The sequence below is a fragment of the Thermobia domestica genome, chromosome 3 (assembly GCF_964235325.1).
Source record: "Thermobia domestica chromosome 3, izTheDome1.hap1.1, whole genome shotgun sequence".
NCBI classification, from domain to species: domain Eukaryota; kingdom Metazoa; phylum Arthropoda; class Insecta; order Zygentoma; family Lepismatidae; genus Thermobia; species Thermobia domestica.
Window position 1 is genome coordinate 61,234,259 of NC_137456.1, and position 16,200 is coordinate 61,250,458.

At 35.0% G+C, this 16,200-nt stretch overlaps 1 protein-coding gene across 3 annotated transcripts in view; it reads right to left on the minus strand.

Annotated features, from left to right (window-relative positions):
- The window catches only part of mms4 (Methyl methanesulfonate sensitivity 4), a 104,859-nt gene that overhangs the window by 2,651 nt on the left and 86,008 nt on the right, over window positions 1-16,200 (minus strand). For all 3 annotated transcript variants that reach the window (XM_081750942.1, XM_081750943.1, XM_081750941.1), the window contains one exon: window positions 11,884-11,940. In XM_081750942.1, coding sequence (XP_081607068.1) covers window positions 11,884-11,940 — 57 coding nt within the window. The remainder of the gene's footprint in view (window positions 1-11,883; window positions 11,941-16,200) is intronic.

A 16,200-nucleotide genomic window follows, 5' to 3' on the forward strand; every position in this document is an offset into this window, starting at 1 on the left:
ATATTAAGTTTAAGAGGTTCACAGCCAAATATTGTGAAGTATTTAATCCAAGTTTGGCAAATAACACGTCCCCAGCATTCTATTACGATACATGAAGGAGGTTGCTGAAATACAGACCATATTTTTCGACGAAATACCTGTAAAGTCTCCAGATGCAAGTCAAATGAACTTTTGTGGATTTGGACTGCTTAAAAGGGCTTTGGACAGGAGGAGTGTGACAACTGTGAGTGGATTTTGAAAAGCTATGAAAGAGAAATGGAACAAAATAGCCCTCGTAGTTTTCCAACGGAGCCTTCTGCAATAGAAACTATGTTGCTGAGCCATGGTTCGTATCCATGGGAGACAAATCGAGCACTGTTGCGCCTGGTGCCACGGAAACAATTGGTCACACATACGTGAAACAGCCTCTGTATAATCATGATATTAACAGATACAAAGAATACAATTCTTCTTATATAAGTCTCATTCTATACTTTCCTATAACATTAAGTAACTTTCTCTCGACCTTCTATATGAAAGCAAATGAACACACAGTGTATAAAAAATTATACACTGTCACAGAATTATTTACTGTTCTTCAAGATAACGAAACGGCATAATTTGTTTCCCGTGGATGGCACGAGCTATTTATAGAACTTACAAGGGTTACGTTTTGCATTGATGTGTATATATAATATTATAATGATAGGGAAAATTGCAATTTTTAGTTAAATTTCAGAAAAAGAAAATTTCAAGAAAAAATGGATCAAAGATACTGAAGGTAACGAAAAGTATTTTCTTGAAAGTGAAGTGAAACGTACACCATACTTTGTTTACGTAGTAGAGGTATTGTTTGGTATTGAACCGAAATTGTAAGTTTCGTAGCCTTCCATTCAGGTTGAAAGCGGAAGTGACGATATTACTTGACTTACATTATCTCAAAAACTTAACCTTACATATTCAATTTTATTTACATTTTCATTTAAAGTGAAACATATTACGTTTCTTTGCAATATCCGAAATGTCAAACATTTAAAAACCGTAGTTGTACGCTCCGTTATTCTACAGGAAGCAAGTGAACATATATAGCACTTTAGATGAATATATTCTTAATTTTGTTCTGAAATTACATCAAGAGAATCAAAGAACAGAGAAAAGGTTGTGAAGCGTCGAGATGGTCACGTGACCATGTAATTATCATTCCAAGAATACCCTACACAAATCGACAGATTTGAATGAAATTACCGCCACAGACTAAACGTTTGTAGAAGAAATGCTAATCGAAAGACCATGCTGATAGTACACGATTGATATACTTCAATATAGATTCCTTTGGCCGACCAATAGTTTTGGCAATTGCCTGATAGGAAAGTTTCCACTGGAGAAGACCTCCATGAAGTTGTACAATCCGCGGCAAAAAACCTGCAACATGAGCATATAAGTTTATTATGAAATGACGAAGTATTTTGCTCCAAAATAAGTGTACACGGGAGGAGACCGAGGCTTATCTTGGCGTGATTCGTTCCACTTAGACGTTATGTTCATTCCCTGTGCTGTTAGGCGTAGTTTCACAATCAGCTTACATCCTCGTGTTGCAGGTTTTTTGCCGCGGATTGTACAAGGGGTATTTATTGCAGTCTATTGAGACATTTTTCAGACGCGGAAACTGCACACCAGTAAGAAGAAGGGCGGTGTTCCAAAATTCCTAAGGCACAGTAGTCTCTTTGACTGCCAGGGACTTCACTGGAAAGTCGGTGAAAGGAACAGCACAAATTCCGGTCGTAGCTTCCATCAGTAGTAATGGGGTTACTTTGCCGAACTTTTTGGCCCCTGGGTCCCTGCCTCAGGACCCATGGTCCCTGGCCGGGGTCAATGACCTAGGGGTACATAGGACCACCCCCTCTAAATTTTGGCAGGGGTACCATGGCCCACCCCCTAAATTTTGGCAGGGGTACATAGGACCACCCCCCTTAAATTTTGGAAATTGCCAAATCTAAAAATTTGGTATGGTAGCCTAGGACCATAGTATGTACCTCTATCAGTATTGGGTGTCTATGTCGTTCCCTTTCATGGGTAAAAAATTGCCAAAAATTCAAATTTCGGGGGTTTTTGACCTAATTTATCCCCTTGGATGAGGTATTATTACCCTATATGGTTGTATGGGCGTATACAGGGGTCCATTACCTTTCATAAGACATGTGTATATTAATGCACCCCTTGAAAAATTTGGGAGGGGTACCTTGGCCCACCCCTTAAATTTTGGAAATTGCCCAATTTCAACATTGGGTATTATAGTACAGGACCCTAATATGTATTATGATAAATTTGGGTGGTCCACCTCATTCCCTTTTAGGGGTACATAGGACCACCCCCCCCTTAAATTTTGGAAATTGCCAAATCTAAAAATTTGGTGTGGTAGCCTAGGACCATAGTATGTACCTCTATCAGTATTGGGTGTCTATGTCGTTCCCTTTCATGGATAAAAAATTGCCAAAAATTTAAATTTCGGGGGTTTTTGACCTAATTTATCTCCTTGGATGAGGTATTATTACCTTATATGATTATATGGTCATGTATAGGGGTCCATTACCTATCATAAGACATAGGTACATTTGTGCACACCTTTAAATTTTTGGGAGGGGTACCTTGGCCCACCCCTTAAATTTTGGAAATTGACCAATTTAAACATTGGGTATTATAGTACAGGACCCTAATATGTATCATGATAAATTTGGGCGGTACACCTCGTTCCCTTCCAGGGGCACAAAATTGCCAAAATATAAACGTAAGCAATACGTTATACCACGTGTTTGGTTTTTGGTCGATTTTATCCCCTTTGATGAGATGTTATTACCTTATATGGTTATATGGTCATGTATAGGGGTCCATTACCTTTCATAAGATATCGGTATATTTGTACAATCCTTTAAAAATTTGGGAGGGGTACTTTGGCCCACCCCCTTAAATTTTGGAAATTGCCCAATTTAAACATTTGGTATTATAGTACCGGACCTTAACATGTATTATGATAAATTTGGGTGGTCCACCTCGTTCCATTTTAGGGGTACAAAATTGTCAAAATATAAACGTAAGCAATACGTTGTACCACGTATTTGGTCTTTTGGCCCAATTTATCCTCTTGGATGAGGTTCTATTACCTTATATGGTTATATGGTTATGTATAGGGGTCTATTCCCTATCATAAGACATAGGTACATTTGTGCACTCCTTTAAAAATTTGGGAGGGGTACTTTGGCCCACCCCTTAAATTTTGGAAATTGCTCATTTTATATATTTGGTATTATAGTACTGGACCCTAACATGTATTATTATGATAAATTTGAGTGGTTCACCTCGTTCCCTTTTAGGGGTACAAAATTGCCAAAATATAAACGTAAGCAATACGTTGTACCACGTGTTTGGTTTTGACCTAAGTTATCCCCTTGGATGAGGTCCTATTACCTTATATGGTTATATGGTTATGTATAGGGGTCCATTCCCTATCATAAGACATAGGTACATTTGTGCACTCCTTTAAAAATTTGTGAGGGGTACCTTGGCCCACCCCTTAAATTTTAGAAATTGCTCATTTTATATATTTGGTATTATAGTACTGGACCCTAACATGTATTATGATAAATTTGGGTAGTTCACCTTGTTCCCTTTCATGAGTAAAAAAAAAAATGCCAAATTTTACTACAACCACGTGTTTGGTATTTTGGTTCAATTTATCCCCTTGGATGAGGTCCTATTACCTTATATGATTATATGGTTATGTATATTGGTCCATTCCCTATTATAAGACATGGGTATATTGATGCACCCTTTAAAAAATTTGGGAGGGGTATCTTGACTCATCCACTCAGTTTTAGAAATTGATTAATATAAGCATTTGGTATCTTCGTACAGGTCTTCAATATGTACCACTATAAAATTGGATGGTCCACATCGTTCCCTTTCATGGGTAAAGGACTACCAAAAATCAATTTTCGGAGGTTATTGACCCTATTTAATACGTTATATGGTTTATTACCTTTATATGTTTATGTGCCCTTTTAAATTTGGGAATTATCAAATAACAAAATTCGCTAAACGTTTTTCTAGGTCCCATTGGTGTTCCTCTTATGGCCAAATATTCAAAATTTAAAGGTTATTGACCGGCTTTATTACTGAATAACTACAGGATTTATTACTTTTCATAAGACACAGGTGTATTTGTGTACCAATCTTAAATTTTGGGAGGGGTACATTTCTTCTTGTCATATCAATAATTGGTAATTGTTCTTTGGGTAAATCATTGTCAAATATGAGTATGATCACGTGATCAGTTATTAACCTATGATGGGATTAGGAGTCCAGGACATTGGTACATTGAAACTTTGTAGGATAATTTGAGAATGCGTCATTGGTTTTGATTATTCCCGCCAAATATAAACGTAAGCAAGACGTTGTACCACGTGATTGTCCTTGATGAGGTAGTGTACCACTATAAAATTGGATGGTCCACATCGTTCCCTTTCATGGGTAAAGAACTACCAAAAATCAATTTTCGGAGGTTATTGACCCTATTTAATACGTTATATGGTTTATTACCTCTATATGTTTATGTTTTCTTTTAAATTTGGGAATTATCAAATAACAAAATTCGGTAAACGTTTTCTAGGACCCATTGGTATTCCTCTTATGGCCAAATATTCAAAATTTAAAGGTTATTGACCGGCTTTATTATTGAATAAGTACAGGATTTATTACTTTTTCATAAGACACAGGTGTATTTGTGTACCAATCTTAAATTTTGGGAGGGGTACATTTCTTATTGTCATATCAATAATTGGTAATTGTTCTTTGGGTAAATCATTGTGATCACGTGATCAGTTATTGACCTATGATGGGATTAGGAGTCCAGGACATTGGTACATTGAAACTTTGTAGGATAATTTGAGAATGCGTCATTGGTATTGATTATTACAGCCAAATATAAACGTAAGCAATACGATGTACCACGTGATTGACCTTGATGAGGTAATGTACAGGGATACATAGCTAACCTTATTGAATCTTATGACTCATAGTCTTAAGGGAATACATGCTACAACACTGGCAAAGTTATTGTTGATGCAATTTGATTGGTTGATCACTATCTTTCGTGCAATCTGATTGGCTGATCACTATCTTTCGTGCAATCTGATTGGTTGCTGATTTTCAAATCTTTGCTGCATTCAGTTTTATTTTAACATTTAAAAAGTTTGAAACTTTGGTTTGACATTTTTTCGTTTGAAATTTTTCGTTTAAAAATTTTTGTTTCGAAATTTTTTGTTTCAAAATTTTGTTTGAATTTTTTTGTTTCAAAATTTTGTTTGAAAATATTTTGTTTAAAATTTTTTGTCTGTAAATTTTTGTTTCAATTTTTTTGTTTAAAATTTTTCGTTTCCAAAATTTTTTTCTGTTTCAAGATTTTTGTTTGAAAAAATTTTTCGTTTCCAAATTTTGTTTCAAATTTTTTGTTTGAAAATTTTTGTTTGAAAATTTTTTTGTTTGAAATTTTTTTGTTGCAAAATTTTGTTTGAAAATTTTTTGTTTAAAATTTTTTGTTCGAAATTTTTGTTTTGAAATTTTTTGTTTCCAAATTTGTTTTGTTTAAATTTTTTTGTTTCGAAAGTTTTGTTTGAAATTTTTTGTTTCAAAGTTTGGTTTGACATTTTTTAAAAGTTTGTGCACTCATTAGTAAAGAACCGGAACTGTTAGAACTAAAACCTCTGGCAACATTGTGGTGCAATAGTACACGTCAGAACATAGGGTTGTACTTGAAATGAAAAAACACAATTCATTGAAATGGATCATTTTATTACACTCCACATACAACCATACCAGATAGTGGTTCTGGATATTGTCGATACAATGTATTTTGAACTTCTTGCACTAGTTTGTCTTTAGCATATAATTTTAATTCCAATTGAAGTCTTTTAAGGTCTATTGCAATATCAATTGGTGGAAACTCAATGTCCATTTGATCACAAATAAACTGTTTATCAATACAGGTATGCACCCACGAACGATGTTGACAACCATCACAATATCTAGATACATGTTGTACAATATGCATAACACATTTTTCAAAATAGTACTTTTTCAGGAATATACTTGTTTTGTTGCACACTTCCACTGCATGTTTCACACACTGAAATACGCTGATGAATTTGTTCCATTCTGTTTCCGTTAGATACACCATGTTGCGATGGACATGGAATGTACTCTTTTTACGTAACAGCACCATCTTCTCTTCGAGGACTGTACGCATCACCACTTCATGATTTGAGCCTAATGATTTGACTATGGTCACATTTAGCTCATCATGAAAATAATCATTCATTTGGTCGATTCGTGCCATTCTTCACAGGTCAGTTGTACACCAAATTGTTCTGCTTTGCCCAATCGAATTACTGGTTCAAATGTTCTAGCACTGATACCAATCATCACATGTTTTGTTTGAAATATATTTATTGGATAATAGCTTGCGAAGATGAACTCTTTATCGTTAGAAGTACACATCTTTCCTCCTGAAAAGCACTTGCTCAAATGATTTCGTGGGATGACAGTGTATTGGTTGATTTATAGTTATTGCTGACGTCATTGGAAAGAAATGTGCTGACATTTGAATTCATGATTTCATCACAGTTGCTGACGTCATGCTGACCAACCAAATTCATACAACTATGTCTGATGTGCTGTCGTTTGAATTCATGATTTCATCACAATTGCTGACGAATCTGGCTGTGTACTAAATTCAAATTGATGACTTCGACCCAAGAATCCTTTGTAACATAAAGATACAGATCCAGTATTTAACCCTTTCAGACCTGATTTTTTGTTTACTCTCCGGTGTTATTGTTATTTTGAATTATTATTCTTTATGACTTAACAAATGAAATACAACCGTCAATTCGTTTGCGGATGTCATATTTAGAGAATTATGGACGAAACATTTTGCGTGCATTAGGGTTGAAATACGTATGTAAAATAAAAATGGGATTAATCGAACACATCATTGTGATCTATATAGTTTAGAAACTCAAAATACATCACTAAAACAAAAGGAGAATTTATTGCAAATAGCTTGTTCCGCCAAAAATAAAACAGCCTACGTGGGTGAGCTTTGTCCATTGTGATAACTCCTGTAAGTAGTCTACAAGAAATGTGCATTGCTTCCTCACAACAGATTAAAACACCACAGAAATAGTGGAAAGTGATTTAGAAAAGTTCAAAGAATTCTGACATAAAAACCCAGCCATTTAGAATCCTCCAGAGTAATTATATTAAGCTTAAAACTTAATGTACACAAATGTGACCACCAGGTCTGAAAGGGTTAAGAAACGCAGCAGTTCTTCTTGTTTTGATGCTTCCATGGGTAAATATCTTGCTGGTAAAATTATATTCTTATCATTTTCAAGCTTCACTACGATTCTTAATCCAAACTTTGTAGGGATCATTTGGCTAGCTAAGATTCTATAAGGTACATTCTGTTGTAAATCAGTAATCTTGGTAAATGATTTCATCACATCACGTGTGTTTAGAAACTGCAGACAAGTAGCCATGATGACGTTATTATGAATACTAACTCGAACGATACTTATATATGATGCAAAACTGATGACGTTGCATTATCGTGTTCTGACGTGTACTATTGCACCACAATGTTGCCAGAGGTTTTAGTTCTAACAGTTCCGGTTCTTTACTAATGAGTGCACAAACTTTTAAAAAATGTCAAACCAAACTTTGAAACAAAAAAATTCAAACAAAACTTTCGAAACAAAAAAATTTAAACAAAACAAATTTGGAAACAAAAAATTTCAAAACAAAAATTTCGAACAAAAAATTTTCAAACAAAATTTTGCAACAAAAAAATTTCAAACAAAAAAATTTTCAAACAAAAAATTTTCAAACAAAAAATTTGAAACAAAATTTGGAAACGAAAAATTTTTTCAAACAAAAATCTTGAAACAAAAAAATTTTGGAAACGAAAAATTTTAAACAAAAAAATTGAAACAAAAATTTACAGACAAAAAATTTTAAACAAAATATTTTCAAACAAAATTTTGAAACAAAAAAATTCAAACAAAATTTTGAAACAAAAAATTTCGAAACAAAAATTTTTAAACGAAAAATTTCAAACGAAAAAATGTCAAACCAAAGTTTCAAACTTTTTAAATGTTAAAATAAAACTGAATGCAGCAAAGATTTGAAAATCAGCAACCAATCAGATTGCACGAAAGATAGTGATCAGCCAATCAGATTGCACGAAAGATAGTGATCAACCAATCAAATTGCATCAACAATAACTTTGCCAGTGTTGTAGCATGTATTCCCTTAAGACTATGAGTCATAAGATTCAATAAGGTTAGCTATGTATCCCTGTACATTACCTCATCAAGGTCAATCACGTGGTACATCGTATTGCTTACGTTTATATTTGGCTGTAATAATCAATACCAATGACGCATTCTCAAATTATCCTACAAAGTTTCAATGTACCAATGTCCTGGACTCCTAATCCCATCATAGGTCAATAACTGATCACGTGATCACAATGATTTACCCAAAGAACAATTACCAATTATTGATATGACAATAAGAAATGTACCCCTCCCAAAATTTAAGATTGGTACACAAATACACCTGTGTCTTATGAAAAAGTAATAAATCCTGTACTTATTCAATAATAAAGCCGGTCAATAACCTTTAAATTTTGAATATTTGGCCATAAGAGGAATACCAATGGGTCCTAGAAAACGTTTACCGAATTTTGTTATTTGATAATTCCCAAATTTAAAAGAAAACATAAACATATAGAGGTAATAAACCATATAACGTATTAAATAGGGTCAATAACCTCCGAAAATTGATTTTTGGTAGTTCTTTACCCATGAAAGGGAACGATGTGGACCATCCAATTTTATAGTGGTACACTACCTCATCAAGGACAATCACGTGGTACAACGTCTTGCTTACGTTTATATTTGGCGGGAATAATCAAAACCAATGACGCATTCTCAAATTATCCTACAAAGTTTCAATGTACCAATGTCCTGGACTCCTAATCCCATCATAGGTTAATAACTGATCACGTGATCATACTCATATTTGACAATGATTTACCCAAAGAACAATTACCAATTATTGATATGACAAGAAGAAATGTACCCCTCCCAAAATTTAAGATTGGTACACAAATACACCTGTGTCTTATGAAAAGTAATAAATCCTGTAGTTATTCAGTAATAAAGCCGGTCAATAACCTTTAAATTTTGAATATTTGGCCATAAGAGGAACACCAATGGGACCTAGAAAAACGTTTAGCGAATTTTGTTATTTGATAATTCCCAAATTTAAAAGGGCACATAAACATATAAAGGTAATAAACCATATAACGTATTAAATAGGGTCAATAACCTCCGAAAATTGATTTTTGGTAGTCCTTTACCCATGAAAGGGAACGATGTGGACCATCCAATTTTATAGTGGTACATATTGAAGACCTGTAGGAAGATACCAAATGCTTATATTAATCAATTTCTAAAACTAAGTGGATGAGTCAAGATACCCCTCCCAAATTTTTTAAAGGGTGCATCAATATACCCATGTCTTATAATAGGGAATGGACCAATATACATAACCATATAATCATATAAGGTAATAGGACCTCATCCAAGGGGATAAATTGAACCAAAATACCAAACACGTGGTTGTAGTAAAATTTGGCATTTTTTTTTTTACTCATGAAAGGGAACAAGGTGAACTACCCAAATTTATCATAATACATGTTAGGGTCCAGTACTATAATACCAAATATATAAAATGAGCAATTTCTAAAATTTAAGGGGTGGGCCAAGGTACCCCTCACAAATTTTTAAAGGAGTGCACAAATGTACCTATGTCTTATGATAGGGAATGGACCCCTATACATAACCATATAACCATATAAGGTAATAGGACCTCATCCAAGGGGATAACTTAGGTCAAAACCAAACACGTGGTACAACGTATTGCTTACGTTTATATTTTGGCAATTTTGTACCCCTAAAAGGGAACGAGGTGAACCATTCAAATTTATCATAATAATACATGTTAGGGTCCAGTACTATAATACCAAATATATAAAATGAGCAATTTCCAAAATTTAAGGGGTGGGCCAAAGTACCCCTCCCAAATTTTTAAAGGAGTGCACAAATGTACCTATGTCTTATGATAGGGAATAGACCCCTATACATAACCATATAACCATATAAGGTAATAGAACCTCATCCAAGAGGATAAATTGGGCTAAAAGACCAAACACGTGGTACAACGTATTGCTTACGTTTATATTTTGACAATTTTGTACCCCTAAAATGGAACGAGGTGGACCACCCAAATTTATCATAATACATGTTAAGGTCCGGTACTATAATACCAAATGTTTAAATTGGGCAATTTCCAAAATTTAAGGGGGTGGGCCAAAGTACCCCTCCCAAATTTTTAAAGGATTGTACAAATATACCGATATCTTATGAAAGGTAATGGACCCCTATACATGACCATATAACCATATAAGGTAATAACATCTCATCAAAGGGGATAAAATCGACCAAAAACCAAACACGTGGTATAACGTATTGCTTACGTTTATATTTTGGCAATTTTGTGCCCCTGGAAGGGAACGAGGTGGACCGCCCAAATTTATCATGATACATATTAGGGTCCTGTACTATAATACCCAATGTTTAAATTGGTTAATTTCCAAAATTTAAGGGGTGGGCCAAGGTACCCCTCCCAAAAATTTAAAGGGGTGCACAAATGTACCTATGTCTTATGATAGGTAATGGACCCCTATACATGACCATATAATCATATAAGGTAATAATACCTCATCCAAGGAGATAAATTAGGTCAAAAACCCCCGAAATTTAAATTTTGGGCAATTTTTTATCCATGAAAGGGAACGACATAGACACCCAATACTGATAGAGGTTCATACTATGGTCCTAGGCTACCACACCAAATTTTTAGATTTGGCAATTTCCAAAATTTAAGGGGGGGTGGTCCTATGTACCCCTAAAAGGGAATGAGGTGGACCACCCAAATTTATCATAATACATATTAGGGTCCTGTACTATAATACCCAATGTTGAAATTGGGCAATTTCCAAAATTTAAGGGGTGGGCCAAGGTACCCCTCCCAAATTTTTCAAGAGGTGCATTAATATACCCATGTCTTATGAAAGGTAATGGACCCCTGTATACGCCCATACAACCATATAGGGTAATAATACCTCATCCAAGGGGATAAATTAGGTCAAAAACCCCCGAAATTTGAATTTTTGGCAATTTTTTACCCATGAAAGGGAACGACATAGACACCCAATACTGATAGAGGTACATACTATGGTCCTAGGCTACCATACCAAATTTTTAGATTTGGCAATTTCCAAAATTTAAGGGGGGTGGTCCTATGTACCCCTGCCAAAATTTAGGGGGTGGGCCATGGTACCCCTGCCAAAATTTAGAGGGGGTGGTCCTATGTACCCCTAGGTCATTGACCCCGGCCAGGGACCATGGGTCCTGAGGCAGGGACCCAGGGGCCAAAAAGTTCGGCAAAGTAACCCCATTACTACTCCATCAATCTGTGGAATGCCAGAGACGACTTGTTTGTGTGAACGGACACATTATCCTCATGCAATTCCACCTTGTTCTGCAATTTCACGATCGCCAACCGCAATATGTGTTGTGCAGTAACGCGAGAAACTTCAGTGATTTCCGACTACTATTCAAAATAATCTACGATCTATCTAGAAATAATATACAGCTATATAAAAACTTATTTTGAATTTATCTACAGATAAACTAAGCATGCAAGTAGAAGCTGACTTACAGGTATGTTTTGTAACAAACGTTCTGCTTCTTGGGTACTGGTACACTGCCTATACGCCTGAAATTACAAATATTCATATCACACTTAACCATTTTACGGTTATTTACTATTCAGCCACTATATAATTCAGGTATCATTTTTGGTATACTTAAATATTGCTCGGTATTGCTTCGTTATAAGAAGAAAATTCGGTAGAGAATTTCTAAAATACAGTTAAAGATTTAACGCTTGTGAAAGTAATTAAACACATTATGTTCCGTACTATTATTACTGCTAATCTTAAAGTTTCATCCTCAAATTATGGGTCATAAAGATTATCTAAAAGCATTTTCTTTTGTTATAAGTAGTATGTGCGTAAAGAGTATATGAGTCGCTGTTAGGAAAACAATCTGGTAGTTAACAGACATTTTACTACATATACAGTACATAAATAAATAACAATTTCTTCCAGCAAAATAAGAAGGGTCAATTATTACCAACTACGAGGGACATTTTCAGAGCTTGAAAAATCCACTCATCACTGGCAATACTTTTTTACATTTGGCGCGTAAAGTCCGATCAATCAAAACGTGAAATCAAGATAAATAGCAGATGTCACTTTTTTTTTTTTTTTTTTTACTTGTAGAAGATTTACTGATAAACAAAATAAAATGTATTGATATGTTTACTGTGTTGCAAAGTTATTTTTGTTTATTTGTATAAATACTGTGACCGCAAAATCATCTGGCTAGTAGATCTTTTGGCTGGCGAGTACTTGCAACAAAGGTTTTTCAAGCCGTGGACATTTTTAAAGTAAGAACCGTTTTATAATAATAGTTATATATATATATATATATATATATATATATATATATATATATATATATATATATATATATATATATATATATATAAAACTATCAAACATTTCGAGTATATTACATTTTTAGGAGATTCTACATCCTTTGAGTTACGTTTCAACATAATTTCCGTTGCTGATGAAATATTGGTCGTACTGGGAGATAAGTACTCGCAGACCCATGCCATAAAAGTTTTCCGCCTGAGAGGCGAATTTCCGGTGGGGACACTCGGTCGAAAAAGTTCTAAAGCTTTTTTTTAGGCCAACATTTCGAGTGAGGTTTTTCTGGTTTTCCTCATTCATACCAGGCAAATGGCAGGATAGTGCCTAACATATATATCCCATGCCGCTTCCTTCCTTGCCTTTCCTCGGATAATGTGATCGCCGAGAAAAGTCATCCCTCATACGTAACGGGCTAACATGGATGCCAAAAGCAAAGAAATCTAATTCGTAATCCTGATCCTGACAGACCAATTCATCCGACACAATTTTGTAGAGAACAGACCGTGAAGCTTGTGGAATAATCTCTGATAGCGTGGAAATGGTGAATCGTCTCTTTCCATGAATCTTAATCTCTTCCATAAGCACAAAATCATTAGTGATTACAGAGGGTTGGTCCGATTATGGTTCATCATCAACATTCTCCCGTCCTTTCTTAAACAGTCTTACCACTTACGAACTTTGCTATTACTCATGGCATTTGGACCATACATCTCACAGATTTGGAGATAAATTGCTGCTGGTGTCACAGTTCTTGCAATTAAGAATAGAATTACAGAACTCATTTCACAGGTGGTGGGCCGCTCGATCTGATTGAACTTTTCCATCACACACACCACAAAACTCACACGCTGCCGACGCTATTCCAAATGGCATCTATTTATATTCAAAGAACGCCGGGGCACAGCGGACATACGCAAAATTACGAACATTCGGGCTTTACTTACACGGAATGTACTTGAACTTGAACCCACAAAGTGAGGGTGATGTATATATTTCCTGAAAGCTTAGGTCAAGGTAAGATCAAAACCGGTTACCAAAATTGGGGAAATCTCAAGCATTCCGCTTGAGGGCAGCACGTTACTCATATTTATTAACACTTTTAAGCGTGTCTTAAAGTCCGTTGCAACCCCGAAAAATCTGAAACGGTGAGACAGATGTGAAAACAGAAGAACATGTCTTTCATCATTTCAAAAGTATAACGTATCAAAGTAAAATAAATTGTTCCAGGGTCCTCCACAGGGTCCCAGACGGGGTCCAACTCAAAATTTTTAAATGGAAAGGGGGGGGGGGTCAACTTGCACATCATAAGAAAGTTGGTGTTAAATAAAAGAAGATAAATCAAGTCGCGACTCTCTACGATAAGCCTGTGCAAAATAGCGGTGGGTCAAAATATGAACACAATCTTTATTGCAAAGTCTATGGCCACCCATATGAATCTGAAACGGTGGAATAGGTGTAGAAACAAAAACACGGATATGTCATTATTTCAAAAGTATAATGATTCAAAGTAAAAAAAAAAAAAAAAATATATATATATATATATATATATATATATATATATATATATATTCCAGGGTCCCTCGCAGGGTTCTAGACGGGGTCCAACTCAAAATGTTCAAATGGAAAGGGGTTCAAGTTGAATATCGTATGAAAGCTTATTTTAAGTGAAAGAAGAGAAAACAAGTCTCGACTCTTGATGAAAAAGTCTATTGTTACTCCTATTAATCTGAAGTGGTGAGACAGGTGCAAAAACAAAACAAAACAAAACAAAACAAAAACTAGAATGTATCAAAGGAAATGACTCGTGCCATTTTACAATGCTTATCGACAGTCGAGACTTGTCCAATTTCCAATTCTGTGTCATTTAACACGAGCTTTCACATGATGTGCTTATTTACCCCCTTTGACACTTGAAACTTTTGAGTTGGACCACGTCCGGGATCCTGCAGTTGAAACTGGGATATTTCTTTTTTCCTTTGATACATTCTAGATTTTGTTTTGTTTTGTTTTATTTTTACACCTGTCCCAATGTTTCAGATTAATAGGAGTGGCAATAGACTTTTTCATCAAGAGTCGAGACTTGTTTCCTCTTCTTTCACTTAACATAAGCTTTCAAACGATACTCAAATTTGAACCCCTTCCTATTTCAACATTTTGAGTTTGGCCCCGTCTGGGACCCTGGAATATTTTTTTTTTACTTTGAATCATTATACTTTTGAAATAATGACATATTCTTGTTTTGGTTTCAACACCTATTCTATCGTTTCAGATTCATACGAGTGGCCATAGACTTTGCAATGAAGATTGTGTTGATATTATGACCCACCACTATTTTGCACAGGCTATAGTAGAGAGTCGTGACTTGATTTATCTTCTTTTATTTAACACCAACTTTCATATGATGTGCAAGTTGATCCCCTTTTCTATTTAAAAATTTTGAGTTGGACCCCGTCTGGGACCCTGCGGGGGACCCTGGGACAATTTATTTTACTTTGATACGTTATACTTTTGAAATGATGAAAGACATATTTTTCTGTTTTCATATCTGTCTCACCGTTTCAGATTTTTCGGGGTTGCAACGGATTTTAAGACACGCTTAAAGGTGTTAATAGAAATGAGTAACATGCCGCTCTTAAGCTAAATGCTTGATACCTCCCCAATTTTGGTAACCGATTTTGATCTTACCTTGACCCAAGCTTTCAGGAAATATATACATCACCCCCACTTTGTGGGTTCAGGTTCAAGTACATTCTGTGTTAGATACTGCCAAACGGACCTTACTTTAAAAACGTTCCTCGTACAAACGAAAATTTACCCTAAAACATTACATTGTTCAGCTCCATGTAATCTATCAACTGATATATGCCTTATATTTGGGCAATATTTTAATTAAATTTAATGGTTAACGACAATTTTTGACTATATTTCATTAGCCATACTATGTATTGTTATCTTGCTAGTATCATAATGAAGAACTTAACGAAGATATATTTCAATGGCAGTTTCAATTCAAAGTGGCATGGTTTTCGTAGGGTACCAACTCCTACATTTACAAATTTACTGTTTTTTCTCCACTTTCTCAAAAATACACATGAGCCTTTACAATCACGAATACAATTTTGCTCATGTTAATAAGATCTATGAATTGGTATTACAAGTTATAATGAACATTATTTTCATTTTAGTGGGACGATTTCTGTGCATTGGAATAATTCTTACTCAGTGAAGTGCTTTTTCTCAATTTTCTTTATTCATATGGCCAATAGAGAAACTTCGTAAAACGTTTAGCAGATTCCATGTTAGGTGCTAAAAGGTGCTTGATTAGTATTAACCAATGGTAACGCACCTGCAGATAACGCGTGAATAAAACTGTATAATTCGAGCCTTTCAAGAGTATTTTCAGTGAAAAAGTGCCAAGTTCGAAGCTTACTGCAACCTGGTGGGAGACGTCAGCCGACCTCCAACTCACTGTGCAG